The sequence below is a fragment of the Streptopelia decaocto genome, assembly GCF_964273445.1.
Source record: "Streptopelia decaocto genome assembly, chromosome: 7".
In the NCBI taxonomy this organism is placed as follows: domain Eukaryota; kingdom Metazoa; phylum Chordata; class Aves; order Columbiformes; family Columbidae; genus Streptopelia; species Streptopelia decaocto.
The window spans coordinates 2342672-2358351 of NC_138661.1; the positions used below are offsets into that span (position 1 = coordinate 2342672).

The following is a 15680-nucleotide window of genomic DNA, read 5'->3' on the forward strand; positions in this document are numbered from 1 at the left end:
CAGATTAATTCATTTCTGCTCACAAAGGAGAAAGTTCACACTACCCAGCACATCACACACAGCTCCGGCCCCGCAAACACCTGCCCTGTCCAAAGGCTGCCATGGGCTCCAGATGCCCTCACCCTGTCAGATTTTGGAATTAATTGTAGTTTTCCCCACAGCTTCCCATCCCCTGAAGCACTGGACCTCCTAAGGAAGGCTGGAACACAAAGTCTGACACCCACATCTGTGCCGCAGACACATAACATCAGAATTTTTACATCAGCAAGAAGAGCAAATGTGCACACATCAGTTAGGCAGGGAGACTATTTATTAAGTAGGGCTGTGCCAAGAGGCCGCAGATGTGTCATGGAGGCTCAGGAAAGCCCCGGGAGCTTCTGGTGAACAGCCTCATCCTCCCAGTGCTCAGTCCAGCTGCAAGAGAGTGAGAAAGGAGAGAAGAGTCAACAGGAAGCAGCACCACCATCCCGCCCTGAGTCCCACTGCTGGTGCTTAGAACAGAACCACACAATAGTTTTGGCTGGAAAAGACATTTTGAGTCCAAACACAACCCACCACTGGCACTGCCCCATGTCCCTAAGAAACTCATTTACATGTTTGCTCAACCCCTCCAGGGCTGGTGACTCCAGCACTGCCCTGGGCAGCCTGTTCCAATGCCCCACAGCCCTTTGGGGAAGAAATTGTTCCCAAGATCCAACCTCAGCCTCCCCGGTGCAACTTGAGGCCGTTTCCTCTGCTCCTGGCGCTTGTTCCTGGGGAGCAGAGCCCGACCCCCCTGGCTCCAAGCTCCTTTCAGGCAGTTCAGAGATCAGAAGGTCTCCCCTCAGCTCCTGTTCTCCAGCTGAACCCCCCAGGTCCCTCAGCCGCTCCATCACACTTGTGCTCCAGCCCCTCACCAGCTCCGTTCCCTCCTCTCCACTCGCTCCAGCACCTCAAGGCCTTTCTCGTCCCGAGGGGCCCAAAACTGCCCCCACGATGGCGGCTCGGCCCCCCAGCGCTCACCTTGATGAAGCCGATGTCCTTGGCGTACTGGCGGAAGCACTGCCGGCACATGTTCAGCCCGTATTTGCGGATGAGGCCGTGGCGGTTGGAGCACACGCGGCTGTGAGGGGAGAAGAGCGAGGCTGGTCAGGGCGGGAAACGGCGGGGTGAGGGGGCGGGGAGAGACAGAGCGGGGCGGCCCATCGAGCTCGAGGGCCACCCGGGCGGCCCCGGGGCCGTGCACTGACCAGGAGCGGGAGCCCTGGCCGAACTTCCTGGGGTGGCTCCAGTAGAGCTGCTGGTGTCCCATGCTGCTCCTCACTCGTTCCGCTCACAGAGGAAAGATGGCGGCGGGCGCCTGCGCTAATCAACGCCGCGGCGCCTCCCGGCCTGCCCCGCGCCGCGCCTGCGCGCAGCGGCCGCGCTCCCCCGCCCTGCGCGGTGACGTCAGCGGGGAGGCGGCACTAGGGGCGGCGGGGCCGCGGGTTTGAGCGCCGGGCGCGGTGGCGCGTGCCTGTAGTCCCAGCTACTCGGGAGGCTGAGCCCGCCGGATCGCTTGAGCCCAGGAGTTCTGGGCTGCCGTGCGCTATGCCGAGCGGGCGTCCGCGCTAAGGCCGGCATCAATATGGTGAGTCCCGGGGAGCCGGGGGACACCAGGTTGACTAAGGAGGGGTGAACCGGCCCAGGTCGGAGACGGAGCAGGTCAAAGCTCCCGTGCCGGTCAGTAGCGGGATCGCGCCTGTGAATAGCCACTGCAGCGTAGCCTGGGCAACACAGAGAGACGCGGGCTCTTTTTGGCGCCCCCGGCAGCTCCCGCGCCCGCCTTTTGCCTCCTGAGACCCCCAAACACCCCAGCGCGCTACCGCCTCCTGCTGGCGGCCGCTGGAAACGCCTCGCAAACGGCAGCGCGGACCCTGCGCGCACCGCCCCCTGCTGGACCCAGGCGGCACCACCTCCTGACAGCCCCGCGCAAACGGCAGCGCGGACCCTGCGCGCACCGCCCCCTGCTGGACCCAGGCGGCACCGCGCCCTAACAACCCCTCGCTGAAGGCAACAGGGACCCTGCGCGCACCGCCCCCTGCTGGACCCAGGCGGCACCGCGCCCTAACAACCCCTCACTGAAGGCAACAGGGACCCTGCGCGCACCGCCCCCTGCTGGCGGCCGCTGGCACCTGTGCTGTGTGCGCATGCTCCGACTCGGGGGGGGGCAGGGGGGGGCGGGAAGTTTTAAAATTTAGAGTATATTATAAAGTCTAAGCCCTGGACTAAAAAAAATAAACGTGGAAACCCAATACTGTTGTTTGTTTTTCTCCTAATTCTGGTTAATGCGCTGACAACCCGTCAATGGTTTTGTTCCAATTTCTACTGCATCCACGCTTAAAAAGACTCTTCCCAGATACCGAAATGTCGCTGTGAAATGGAGATTCCCAACCTGCTCTACCTTTACCAACCCACTTTTATGTTATGAATGCTTTATTTTTTTTCTTCCTCTCTTTATTGAATTTCTCCCTGTTATTTTGGCACCAAGTTTTCCATAGGGCCCTACATTCTCGTCAGTTACAAAGTGTGAGCCATTGCCATCAGAGCAGGCAGACGGCAAAGGGTGTCTGCATCAAGCAAATAGCAACTGCACGGTCACAATGAACACACGTGGCTTTTTACCCAAAATTTGTTTCTCAACGCCCGTGACCTCCGTTTCTGATGTTGTTATTGTGTTCACACCCGCCGCCGCCTTCGAGCCGCGGGGCCGAGTGGGGGCCGAGTAGGGGCCGAGCGGAGCCGAGTGGGGGCCGAGCGGAGCCGAGTGGGGGCCGAGCGGAGCCGAGTGGGGGCCGAGCGGAGCCGAGCGGAGCCGAGTGGGGGCCGAGTGGAGGCCGAGTGTTGCCGAGTGGGGGCCGAGTGTTGCCGAGTGGGGGCCGAGTGTTGCCGAGTGGAGGCCGAGTGTTGCCGAGTGGGGGCCGAGCGGGGCCGAGTGGGGGCCGAGCGGAGCCGAGTGGGGGCCGAGCGGGGCCGAGTGTTGCCGAGCGGAGCCGAGCGCAGCCGCCTCCTCCAGGGGGCGGTGGCGCTGCGGGTCGGTCTCTCGGGCTGCCCGCGGCTGCCGGTGCTGCCGGTACCGCCGCCCTCCCTTCCCGCCCTGCGATCGCCTCCCCGTGGCGGCCCCGCAGCCGCTCTCCGTCAGCGGAGGCCGGCGGGCGGGATCCTGCCAGCCAGGCATCGCGTGGGGCGCCTGTGCGCGGGGAGCGCGGGAAGCCCCGGGGGCGGTGCCGGGAGGCCGCGGGGCGGTGCCGCCCGGGAGCGGGGCCGCGGTCCGGCGATGCGGCTGCAGTGCGAGGTGGAGGTGATCAGCCGGCTCCTGCCCACCTGCGGGCTGCGGGGCCGCGGCCGCGCCACCCGCGCGCTCCTGTCGCTCGGCCGCCCGCCCGGGCGGGCGCGGGGCGGCGGCGTTTACCTCATGGTGTGCACGGCGCGGGACCGCAGCGGCGCGCGGTACAAGGTGGGGGCTCCCCGCGGGGGGGTGGGGGAGCCGGGGCCCCTCGTCCCGCCGCGGGTGCTGAGCGGCCGCCGTGTCTCGCAGGTGCAGGAGAACATCGAGCGGTTCTTCACGCGGTTCGTGGAGGAGGGCAAGGCCACCGTGCGGCTGCGGGAGCCCGCCGTGGATGTCTGCCTCAGCAAGGTGGGCCGGGCGGCGGGAGGGGGGACACCGGTCCATCGCGTCCCCACGCTGGCCGCTCGGGGTCTGTCCGGCTAATCCGCGCTCTAAGGCTGGGCTTAAGCCTCGTTTGACCTGGTGGAGCAGCATGAAGGAGCTTGGCTCTGTGTGTCCTCAGCAAAACAGGGAAACCCACTTGTTTTTGTGAGCTTGGTTGAGCTCTGGGTCTCCCTTCAACTCCCAGAGAAGCTTAAAAATCCATTTTTTCCGTAGTTCTTAATCTTTTATTGAGAAAGCAATGACTTTTTTTTCATCTCTGATGCAATTTCTTGCTCTTCAGCTGTGAGTTATGGATACAAACTGGAACGCAGGAGGTTCCACTTAAATATGAGAAGAAACTTGTTCCTGGTGAGGGTGGCAGAGCCTGGACCAGGGAGGTTGTGGAGTCTCCTTCTGTGCAGACATTCCAACCCGCCTGGACACCTTCCTGTGTAACCAGGTCATTGCTTATGGTCTTTCTAATAAAAAACTAGAAGATATTGATGTCTCAGTGGACAGGCTGCTTAGCTGGTGGTAGGACTCGCCAGTGTATTTATTTAGAATTCGTATGATATTTGGAAGCTATAAAGTGTTTTTAATAATGCTAAACTCACCAAAAAACATCACACATCAGCGCTCAGTTTGTAGATCGCTTTTTTTTTCCGTGCCTGTTCAGTTAATCTTTTGTAGCCTTGTAGTAGAGGAATTGAGAAACAAGGGCAATTAATCTGTGCTCAGAACAGTGGCTTAATGAAAAGAAAACAAATGTGACCCAGCAAGAAAGAAAAAGCACTTATTGGGGGGGGGGGGGGAAGCAAATGTGCTCTGTATCTTGCTTCTTTGCTCTGTATCTTGTAAAAAGGAAAACTCACGTGTTGTCTTAGATCCAAAATATGCACATCCTTTACTCTGAGCATTTCTGCAAAAGTATGAGAAGTCAAATAGTTTGTCTTGGAACAAAGGCACAACAGTAGACCTGTTCTAAAAGGATCTACAAGTAGTATCAAATTAGAGAGGAAAGGTCTGTGTCTTGGTGCTACAAGATGTAATTTAGACCCTTGATAGGACCTGTGAGGAAACTGTGTGACAGACATTCAGTGTGGGTGGTAATTTAGTTAAAAACTACAGCTTGTTTTCTGTATGAGATGATAGTCTACAATGTTGTTAGACTGAATAGAAAGTCTCAACCAAATCTAATGAAACAGGAGTTAAAATAACAACCAGAGTTGATCCTCACTCCCTATTTTTAACATAAGGCTCCAGGAACAAATCCACTAAATTCTTCCAAAGCCAGGGATAATATATATTCCTCTTAAATGCTTCAAATCTGGAAACCCAATTTGAGCTTATTGATATTTTTTCCATAGTGCTTCTGCTCGTCTTTCATAATTTCATTACAGAACGGTTTCTTAACTCTCAAGGATAGACAAAAGCTTTGTAGAAGAGAAATTCCCAGGTATGAATGTAGCGATTGCGTGCAACTACCCACTCTGTGTACTCTGCCGGGCGCTGTGACTTGCTGCGTTCGGCCACATCAGAAATTAAGTTGAGAAACATCAGTCTGGAGCATTCAGCCCTGCAGCAAAAATAATAAAGTCACTGTGGGCTTTTCTTTTCCTGCAACAAGCCCGTGCCTGCTGCATTGCACACAAGGTCTGAAATCCGTGTGAACCCTGATTGCCTTGTCATCGCTCATTTAGTTCTGAAACACGGAATTTATAAGGCATTAATGCAGATTAACCTGTTTTCCCAACATTTTTTCTGTGGTTGAGAGTTCAGTCTTGGGGCAGAAAATTATGTCCTGAACAGTTCCAACTAATTCTTTGCTGTTTTTTTCTTAGATGTGTCCTAGTATTTTTCACAACACACTCAAGGTTTCTCAACAATAGGGTTTACAGATACTAAATTGCTTTTGCTAAGGGATTGTGGAGGAAGGATCCAGAATACAAAGTATTTTCATTTTGAAGTCACGTGAACAGCCCCTAAACTTACTTTTTTGGCTACAAGAATCAGGTATCTCATGCTTTGAGATCAAAGAAATATTGCCTGTAACTCAGTTCTAATGCAGAGTTATGTATTTTACTTGGTCCTCACAGAGCTGGAGGACTTTTTCTCCTTGCTTCCAAATTTAATTATCTATTTATTACCCTCAGGAACATGAGAAATCTGCCTGCAGTTATGGGGCATCACAAAGATGTGCATGGGATGCTTAAGGAGAACGATCATTTCAGGTTCCTGATGCAGTCAAATATGTTTGACCTTTATTGATATGCCATCAGCATCCAGAAGTCTCTGAGGTCATTGCTCTGTTTAGAAGAGAAACAGTTGGTCACCCTGGTATTCATAAAACTTAATTATATCAATACAACAAAGGTATCGTAGCTTTCCCGACCTTTATTTAAAATACAAGTCATCTGATAGTGGATTCATTTGACTCTTTGTCCTTATTGCCATTATATTGTATCCCACCTAACGCAAAATTAGTTGTTTGCAGGATTGCAAATAATTATCCTCCTGTTTGATGTTGGCACGACCGAAGAACTGTGTGTGAGCAGAAGCACTCACTTAACCTGCCTTGAAGCTTTCCACCTACCTTTGTGTTGAATTTAACCTCAGCTTCCATCCTTTTTCTTCCTTGCAACTTTCAGAAACAATTGCCTCAAGTTTCAGATCTCCGATTTCCCTGTGTGTGTTTTTATAAACTCTCCCTTTATCACATTGCAGGTGATCACAGTGCATCGGGCTTTTTTTTTTCCTGTGCTTCATTCTCAGCTGTGAATTCAGCGCTTTGTTCCTTTTCTGAGCAAAGCGATGCAGTTTGTTTGATCTGGATTGTTCAGAGGGCTCCTAACTTCTCATTCACATCGCACGCCGTTTGCTCTTCAATACTGTAAACAGCACATCAATAAGTTCTTTCCCGTTTCATTGCCCTGCTGAGTTGCATCTCCTGATACACCTACAAAATACTTCCAAAGGTGTCAGTACCAATGAGCACAAGAGTAATGTACTTTTAATTCCGCGTTTGTTTTTTCCTGTAGGCAAATGCCAGCAATTTAAAGACTTTCCTTTCAGCTGTGAGACTGGCTCACCAGGGGACCGACATTGGAGCCCTCCCGCTCTCAGCTCTGGTACCAGCAAAGACCTCGGAAGTTGAGAAACCCAAGACCAAAATGATCATAACTTCAAGAAGGGACTATCCTCTCACCAAAAACTTTCCGTACTCCCTCGAGCACCTCCAAGCCTCGTATTGCAAACTCGCTCGGATCGACACGCGGGTGCTTTGTTTGAAGAAACTCCGAAAACTCGACCTAAGTCATAATCATATTAAGCAGCTGCCGGCCACTATTGGTGACCTGACCTGTCTTCAGGAGCTGATTTTGCACGACAATCACCTGGAGTCGTTCAGTGGGGCTCTGTGCAGCTCCACCCTTCAGGAATCTCTTCAGTTCCTGGACCTCAGTCAAAACAAAATCAAAGCGCTTCCAATTCAGTTTTGCCAGCTGCGACAACTCGTTAATTTAAAGCTCGATGACAATGAGCTGATTAGGTTGCCATTCAAGATTGGCCAGTTAGATCATCTGCGCTTTCTCTCAGCAGCTCGAAACAAACTTCCTTTCCTGCCCAGTGATTTTAGGAAACTCTGTCTGGAGAACTTGGATCTCTTTGGGAATCCTTTTGAACAGCCCAACCCGCTTGTTCCCAGCGTACAACTGAAAATACCATTGACTTTGTTAGAATGTGCTGCGAGAGCCACCATCAATTACAGGTAAGAGCAGCCCGATGGGCACACACTGCACCTGCCCCACTTCAAACCTCTCCAGTCTAAACTTTCCTGACCTGTTTGGTTTTTTTCCTGTCAGTGGTAATTGCTCTTCACCTATTAAAAGTCGTGAGGTTAAAGTTGCTTTACATTCCATTTCTAAAATCATACTTTTGTTATACAGGGTAATGGAGGAAATTGGTGACTTGGAAGCATTTAGGCAAAGCTATAGATTAAAATGTTGTTTGTGCACAAAACAGGGGCACCAGAACAGAATATTTTTGCCCAGCCGTAGGAAAAGTTAATCAGTTCTCCTACCCCGAACCACTTTGTATTGAGGAGTTTCCAGTAGCTTTTGTGGCATGGATCATATTTTGTGTTGGGCTCTAGCTTGGAAATTGCTTTCAAACGTGGTTGCCCTTTGCCTTTTGCTCCCATGAAAGTGCATTAAACTGCGTGTAATACGCATTAGCTTGTCACTACCTCTTCACATGCGAGATTAGTGTGTTGGCAAAAGGTTTCCTGCTGCCACCCAGCTCCTAGTTAGACACAGATCTGTCTGCCGCTGCTTTAGGCAGGACCTTCCGCAGGCTCAGCAATGTCAGAAAATACCACGAGGTGGCTTCTCAGAGGGCGAATATCACGCTGGGGTTGGTGTTACCCACTCCAGGCTTCTCCCTACCTTGGGTTTTCCTTCAGCTCTCAATTTCCTTTGATGCTGGAGTGAGAGCATTCTGTCTTACGCAGAGAAGCCCAGTTCTGAGGTGATTTTAAATTGATCATTTAAAATTATCATCAGCTTTGCCAGGCTGCTGTTTGTTACCAGTTTTCTCCCCTTTCCCCATGCCTGGGATCCTTCTGGTACCAGTTGCTGCTACTTCTGCGTGGAAAGGGAGCAAGAAGATGGAAAAGAGTCAGAAAGGGGGTGAGAGACGGACTTGAAGTGTTCCTAGTTGACGTTTTATGCCCATTCCTGCCTCGGGGGTGGGGAGCGCCCCATAAATCCATGCTAATCGCTCAGAAGTTGGTGCTAAAGGTGTCTGCAGGTATGCGGGACACACCCTGGAAATGAGCTGAGCTCGATGTTTTGCTTCAAATCTGCTCCACTTCTGACCTTGCTGATTTATTGGAGTAATTAAACTCCATGTGCCTTCTTTCCCAACTTTATCTAAATTGCAGTGGTTCTGATATAAACATTAAGGCATGCTTATTTTTCTAGGGAATATAATCCCTCAACACTCTCAGATTTTGGTGCTTAGTTATACTACCACAGTACCTAAGGATACCTGGTGATTAACCCAGCCCCTGGCCCCATGTTGTGCGCTTTAAAAATTGGCATCAGACAGAAGAGGCTTTTTCTGCTCCAGGAGCCTCAGTGAGACAAGGGGCGATGGAAACAGCCCCTGTGCCCACCAGTCTGTGATTATTAGGAGGCAGCATTAGTCAGATTATCTTAAATTGAAAAGAAAAAGTTTAACAAGTGGGCAACAGACATCCTGTCTGACATCTGGAGGTGAGAATTAACAAAGAGTGAGAAAGGAGTGATGACGGGCTGTGAAAACCTCGAGAAAGGAAGAAAACAGGAGGGAAGACAAAGCAAATGTTTGGAAATCAATGTTCGTAGTGGCATTCTGGGCAGGTACCAGAGCTGTGATTGTGCTTGTCCTAATGGGGAAAAAAGGATGTCCTGAAATCGAGGTGGTGGAAAAAAAAACCCACCGGAATCTCGGCTGTGTGGATGATGGTGTGGAGAAGGAATTGGGAATATGTAGGTGTAGTCAGGATGTGAGTCAGTGAGACCTGTTCCGTGCGGCTGAGCGGCACCGGGCACCGCTGATACCCACACTGAGCGCTCAGCTCCACAAAGCGCCCCAGGGAAATGATTTATTTGGTGCCCCAAACACAACGCCGCTCCGCTGCGAATTTAAGAAGCAGCATTTCTTGTTCTTGTCACTGAATGTCATTATTGATATGATGGGAGAACCTTAATTTATTTCCTGCGAGGTAGTGTTACTGTAAAAGGCTCACTGCATCTCCTTCCTCTGGATACGGTGTTTTTACACCGCTACCACTTCTTCACATTAGAGAGCAAGCAGTAAATTGTAGACGCTGTCAGGCCAGAATGAAATACAGTGATCTTCTGGCTAATGTGAGGGATGAGCAGATACGTGCCCAGTTGTCTCATTATTCTTAATCTTCTTTTTAATTCTCTAATTCTCTGTCGCTGTCATACAGGCTGACACAATTTGTGTGAACTACCTGGTTCTTGCTGCAGTGTCTTCTGGAGTTCAGGTCCTTGGTACTTAGGGGCCAGTAAAATCACTGTGTGTTTTTAGTGACTGTCTTAGAAAGTGGCGTTTAATTCCTAACCAGTCCGATACTTCAAGTGGCAAAATTTCAGGTTTATCTTGCCTGTGATCTCAGAAAAGCGACACCGGTTAATTTTGTAGTGAATTCACACTCGCTCCTCTTGTTCAACAGAATCCCTTATGGATGTCATCTCCTTCCTTCTCACCTCTGCGAGGATCTGGAAGTGGCTAAAACGTGCCAGTGCGGCAGCGCCTGTCTGAGCAGCTTCATTCAGATCACGGTGACCATGAACCTGCACCACGTGGCGCACACCGTGGTCCTGGTGGATAACATGGGAGGTACGGAAGCGCCCGTCATCTGCTACTTCTGCTCCCTGGACTGCTACTCCCAGTTCCTCGACAGGTACCTGCAGAGTCACGGGTGACTGTTCACGGCCACAAAAGCTCTGCCCGGTCACAGAGGACCCTGAAACCGTTTTCCGTGTGTTACCCACTCGTGCTGCCAACAGCAAATGTGAGTCTTGCGGTGAGGGACACTGTGGCCTCGCTCTGTTCCTCCACCACCCAAATCTCTCTTTGGTTGGAATAAAAAGTGTTGCTTAGCTTGAATGAATCTTCCTTAGAATGTATTTTGCTTTCTTTTTTCTATTACCTTGACTTTGTTTAGAATATCATGACAGTTTTCTTTGTTTCGTGGCGTAAGCGGTTCAGACGGTGAGCATACATGGAACTGCTTTGCCCGCTCCTGCCCGAGGCTCTGAGCTCTGCCTGCGCCAAACCGCGCTGACTTTATCACCGGACTGGACTCTCCTGACTTGTTTACTGTAGAACAATGGGGTCAGCTGCTGGGAGAAGAAATTACAGCGTGTGCAATTCAAAACTGCTCGTGTAATTCCAGGTGGTGCTTTTGAAACAGTTATGCTGTCGCATTCTCACTTCAAGCAGGGACCAGCGCTGCTGGTTTTTTACCAGAGCAAATGTGTTTGGTTTTATCTCTTTGTTATACAAGAAATGTCTTTTTTTTTCTAAATATATGACCTCAACTTTGTTTCTTAACTCTCACCTTTTAAAGATTCCTGAATTGTTCACTGTGTGTCGAATTATTAAATTTTGAAACCTTTCTATGTACACGTGAATTGTGTTTTCTCTGGAAAATGAGTTTTTAATCCAGTGCATTCTAGGGATTAGCTCCCGGCCTTTTTCCTGGGGAAGATACCGCAATATTGAGCATATCCACACCCTCATTTCATGTCTTGTCAGCTGGTCCCTGGCCGGGGTGTGATAGAATCATTTTGGTTGGAGAAGTGGAACAAAAGTCTCTTGAGAAGTCTTGGGGCATCCCGTGCCCTGGAGCACACGGTGGCGCGGAGGGAACGTGCTACACTGGTACTTTTGAAGCAGTATTGCCTGCCCAAGGGCGAACTACACATTGTGCATCACTTCGGGTTATAGCAAAACACGCCGCTGTGCCAATTAGGTGTAGTTTCAATGGGAAAACGACTTTTGTAATTGCTGAGTGCAGAACTGATCCAGATTGAGGTTCGGGTGACAGCCAGATGTGACGCACAGTGGGAGGAGCAGCCTGAGGGGCTTTGGAAGAACAGACTTGGCTCACAGGTTTCGCACAACATTCCGGCACATTTTTTAAATTATCAGTCTGAAACTCTTTATTAATCTCAGATGTTCACAGCAGAAGTAAATCCTGACGCACGCCTGCTGAAGGGCCTTTTCCCGCGGCAGAGGAACCTTTATTCCAGAAATACTGAGCGTCATTAAAACTTCGTGAATGTCAAAATAACCTGACTGTTCTTTTCACACAGTGTTTGTAAAACAGTAACTTTTAAGCAACTACAGGAAGTTTGGGATGAATCATTCCTTAGATGTTGCTCTTCCAACGACAGAGAACTTGCGAAGGAGGAAACCAAGCGTGGCTGTTTGCCTGAACACGGGTCTGCAGAGCTGACCCAGGGACGTTTCAAATCGTTCCTGCTGCTGTACAGGGAGAGATCTCACCCTGATTGCAGCAGCCCGAAGGTGACTCACTTGGAAAAATACCTTTTAGGTGGAGTAGAAGATTAAGAGAACAACAGTCCCCACAAACAAGCTCTCTCTGTGCTGTCTCAAGGGGCGGAAGGGCTGTGGTTGTGGGTTCACCCCACGGGCAGCCCCAAGGCGCTCGGTGAGCGAGTCAGGGTTTGGTTTTTGGGGCTGTTTTCTGGTGCTGCCAGCGCAGGGGTGTGTGTGACCCAAGTGCTGCGTGGGGCTTTGGGGAGAGAAAACGGAACCAAAACGTCGTTCTCAAAAGAAACTTGTATCTCATTTCAGGACAGGCTTTTGAGCAGGGCCTGTTGTGATGGGACAAGGGGTGATGGTTTTAAACTAAAGGAGGGAGATTCAGGCTGGACATGAGGAAGGAATTGTTGTCCCTGAGGGTGGTGAGAGCCTGGCCCAGGTTGGCCAGAGAGGTGGTGGCTGAACCATCCCTGAGACATCCCAGGCCAGGCTGGACGGGGCTCTGAGCAACCTGAGCTGGTGAAGATGTCCCTGCTCATGGCAGGGGGGGCACTGGGGGAGCTGGGAAGGGCCCTTCAACCCAAACCATCCTGTGATTCTATGAACTGTCACTAAAAATGCGTCCAAACCAGCTCCCGCCCCTTCTGTTCATCTTGTGCCCGAGAAATCTTTAATCGCCCCGATTCTCCTGAGCTTTGTGTCACCCTCACCGTGCGCCATGGGGACACCGTCACCCCACCACAGGGACACCCACAGCCCTGCGGGACGTTAAGTCTGGCTCTGCACAGCATGAGCTGCATTTTGGGGCAAAAATTACTTACAATTACACAAATTAGTATTGATGTGGGTGGGTGACCCTTGGGAACCCCAGGCTGTGGCACAGTTGTCACCACAGTTGTGACCACAGTTGTGACCAGTGTCACAGCCGGTCCGTGCTGAGGGGCCGGGACACGACGGCTGCAATTACACGAGTAATTCCTGCCATTATCTGTGATTGTGGAATCGCTAGAGACTATTCTTCTAATTTTAGAATTATCGTTTCATTTTAGATTATTACTCTAATTTAGAATGATTACCTTACATTCTTGAGTTATTATTACCGCAATTCTATAATTATATTACCTTATTCTTGCTATCCTAGAATTATTTTCCTGTATACTTGCCATTCTAGAGTGATTTTTTCCTTAATGTGTTGTTCTTGCAATTCTATAGGTTTCTTGTCTTCTTGCCATTCTAGAATAAATTTCTTCTTATATATATTATTGCTCTTGCAAATCTAGTTTCTAGAATTAATTCACCTTATTCCTGCAGCCCCAGAATGGATTTCTTGTTCTTGCCACTCCAGAATGATTTAATGAGCTTTAAACTCTGGAGTTGCAAGCCCAGAATTATTCCCTCATCATGTTCTTGCAATCCTAGAGTTGTTATTCTTGCAAATCTAGGATGATTTTCTCACTCTTGCACTCCCAAAATTATTTTATGATCTTCACGCAGTGCCAGAACGATTTTATCACCTCATTCTTTCCAATCTAGAACGATTTCATGCGATTCTCCCAACCCCGGAATTATTTTCTTCTCTTATTCTCGCACTTCTGGGATGATTTGGGGCTTTACTCTCGCAAATCGGGGATTATTTGCTCTCATCGCGCGTCGCTCCCGCCGCACGCCGGCGGACCCGCTCCCGCTCCTCCTCAGCCGCCCCGCTAATGGCGGCAGCGCCTGCCGGGCCCCCCCCGGCGGAAGCGGCGCTGAGTGACGGCCACGGCGGCCAATCGAGCGGCGGGGGCGGTGCCAGCGGCGCCCAATGGCGCGCGGCGACGTGTGCGCGTGGGGCGGCGGCGGCGCGCGCGCTGCCGGTGGGCGCAGTCGCGGCGGCGGCGGCGGGAGCGGCGGGAGCGGCGGCCGCCGCCGCCGGGAAGGATGCGGCTGCGGATCTACAAGCGGAAGGTGTTGGTGCTGGCGCTGGCGCTGGCGGTTTGCGCGCTGGCCTTGTGGGGAAGCGGCGGCGGCGGGCGGAGGCGGCAGCAGCAGCAGCAGCGGGGCGGTCCCGGGAGCACCGGGGAGCCGCCGCGGGTCAGCGAAGCGCCGCCGCGCCGCCCCGCCGCGAACGCCTCGGCCGCATCGCCGGCGCTGCCGCTTCTCACGGAGAACGGGACGCTGAGTTACCGCTCGCTCGTGTACCGCCTCAACTTCGACCAGCCGGTGCGGAACGCCGGGCGCTTCCCGGGGCGCGCCGGCCCCGCCGCCGACGCGGTGCTGGTGGTGCAAGTGCACGACCGGGCCGAGCACCTGCGGCTGCTGCTGGAGTCGCTGCGGCGGGCGGCGGGAGTGGAGAACGTGCTGCTGGTGCTGAGCCACGACCTGTGGAGCGAGGAGCTGAACCGGCTGGCGGCCGCCGTGGATTTCTGCCCGGTGCTGCAGATCTTCTTCCCGTTCAGCATCCAGCTCTACCCCCGCGAGTTCCCGGGCCACGACCCCCGCGACTGCCCCCGCGACGTGGGCAAGGCGGCCGCGCTGCGCCTGGGCTGCATCAACGCCGAGTTCCCCGACTCGTTCGGGCACTACCGCGAAGCGCGCTTCTCGCAGACCAAGCACCACTGGTGGTGGAAGCTGCACTTCGTGTGGGAGCGCGTGCGGGCGCTGCGGGAGCACGCGGGGCCCGTCCTGTTCCTGGAGGAGGATCACTACCTGGCGCCCGACTTCTACCACGTCCTCAAGAAGCTCTGGGCCCTGCGCGAGCGCGACTGCCCCGACTGCCAGGTCGTGTCCTTGGGCACCTACAGCCCGGTCCGCGGCGGCTTCGCCGGCCGCGCCGACAAGGTGGAGATGAAGACGTGGAAGTCCACCGAGCACAACATGGGCATGGCCTTCGGCAGAGACACCTACCAGAAGCTCATCGAGTGCACGGACGCCTTCTGCACCTACGATGATTACAACTGGGACTGGACTCTGCAGCACTTGACTGTCTCTTGTCTTCCAAAGTTCTGGAAAGTGCTGGTTCCCGAAATCCCCAGGGTTTTTCACACGGGGGACTGCGGCATGCACCACAAGAAAACCTGCCGGCCGGCCACCCAGAGTGCCAAAATCGACTCTCTCTTGAACAGCAACCAACAGTACCTGTTTCCCGAAACCATGAGTGTCAGTAAGAGGTACTCCATGGCACCCCTGTCCCCTCACGTCAAAAACGGAGGGTGGGGAGATATTAGGGACCACGAACTCTGTAAAAGTTACCGCAGACTTCAGTGAGGATCACTCTGCAGCCTTTTTCTTTTTGAGTTGTTCCGTACCGCCTTTTACAGGCACACACGTGTATAAAGAGCATTTATGAGTTGGTTTCTGCTTTAATATGAATAAACATTCTCGTAAAAGGTGTCCCGAAGTAGTAATCTGTGGTGTTCGGCAACCACGTTCTGGAAACGGGTTCCTTGCCGCTGCCGGAGCGCTCGGAGCAGCGTCGCAGCCCCTGCACGAAGCGGGAGGAGGAGAAAACTGGGATCTAAGTGCATTTTTTCTGGTGGGGGGTGTTGCCCCCATCGGGGACCGAGCCCTCCCGGGCTCCGGCGCCTCCCGGCGCCACCTCATGCCGGAGAACGGTGTCCCGGTTTGGTTGCGATGCGTTGATATGAAGGAAAGAAAAAGAATCATTGTTTTTACTGCAATGTAGATATATATACGATTTTTTTTTTTTTAGTTCTGCCAAAATAAAATTCCGTTGTTTTGTAATACCAGAGAAGTTCTTGATTCTCATGTAAAGATGATGTCACCTTGTGTTGCTCCAGAGAAAGTCGGGACCTGGGGGGCGGGATGTGTATTTTGTCTTTAATCCAGAGGACTGAACACCTGCCATCACCCCTTAGCGTGCATTTAACTTCATTACGTTTTTAATGATACTAATTGGGGGCAGAATAGAGTTAAGAAATGCCTGCAC

General features: G+C 52.2%; 3 protein-coding genes across 4 annotated transcripts; 2 read left to right on the plus strand and 1 right to left on the minus strand.

Annotated features, from left to right (window-relative positions):
- Positions 1–292: 292 nt before the first annotated feature.
- Positions 293–1391, minus strand: RPS29 (ribosomal protein S29). The gene is made up of 3 exons (XM_082058405.1): positions 1230–1391; positions 1003–1102; positions 293–414 (listed from the first exon to the last, which is right to left on the minus strand). Exons 1-3 carry the CDS (start codon positions 1289–1291, stop codon positions 406–408), a joined length of 171 nt encoding a protein of 56 aa, XP_081914531.1. The 5' UTR covers positions 1292–1391; the 3' UTR covers positions 293–405.
- Positions 1392–3043: 1652 nt separating this feature from the next.
- Positions 3044–10867, plus strand: LRR1 (leucine rich repeat protein 1). 2 transcript variants are annotated; one of them, XM_082059450.1, is made up of 4 exons: positions 3045–3475; positions 3557–3655; positions 6709–7436; positions 9912–10867. In XM_082059450.1, exons 1-4 carry the CDS (start codon positions 3296–3298, stop codon positions 10162–10164), a joined length of 1260 nt encoding a protein of 419 aa, XP_081915576.1. In that variant the 5' UTR covers positions 3045–3295; the 3' UTR covers positions 10165–10867. The 2 variants fall into 2 exon arrangements, with proteins under 2 accessions (XP_081915577.1, XP_081915576.1); XM_082059451.1 differs by lacking the exon at positions 3557–3655 and having other exon boundaries at positions 3044–3475.
- Positions 10868–13594: 2727 nt separating this feature from the next.
- Positions 13595–15477, plus strand: MGAT2 (alpha-1,6-mannosyl-glycoprotein 2-beta-N-acetylglucosaminyltransferase). Its single transcript, XM_082058116.1, has one exon. It carries the CDS (start codon positions 13673–13675, stop codon positions 14996–14998), a length of 1326 nt encoding a protein of 441 aa, XP_081914242.1. The 5' UTR covers positions 13595–13672; the 3' UTR covers positions 14999–15477.
- The last annotated feature ends 203 nt before the right edge of the window (positions 15478–15680 follow it).

What these genes read in the sequence shown, in the direction of transcription:
- RPS29 (XM_082058405.1), bottom strand. Translation starts at nt 1,291, where the DNA reads ATGGGACACCAGCAGCTCTACTGGAGCCACCCCAGGAAGTTCGGCCAG. An exon ending in GGCCAGGGCTCCCGCTCCTG is followed by an intron (nt 1,103 to 1,229) that starts GTCAGTGCACGG and finishes CTCCCCTCACAG; the next exon opens with CCGCGTGTGCTCCAACCGCC.
- LRR1 (XM_082059450.1), top strand. Translation starts at nt 3,296, where the DNA reads ATGCGGCTGCAGTGCGAGGTGGAGGTGATCAGCCGGCTCCTGCCCACC. An exon ending in TGGATGTCTGCCTCAGCAAG is followed by an intron (nt 3,656 to 6,708) that starts GTGGGCCGGGCG and finishes TTTTTCCTGTAG; the next exon opens with GCAAATGCCAGCAATTTAAA. An exon ending in AGAGCCACCATCAATTACAG is followed by an intron (nt 7,437 to 9,911) that starts GTAAGAGCAGCC and finishes CTTGTTCAACAG; the next exon opens with AATCCCTTATGGATGTCATC.
- MGAT2 (XM_082058116.1), top strand. Translation starts at nt 13,673, where the DNA reads ATGCGGCTGCGGATCTACAAGCGGAAGGTGTTGGTGCTGGCGCTGGCG.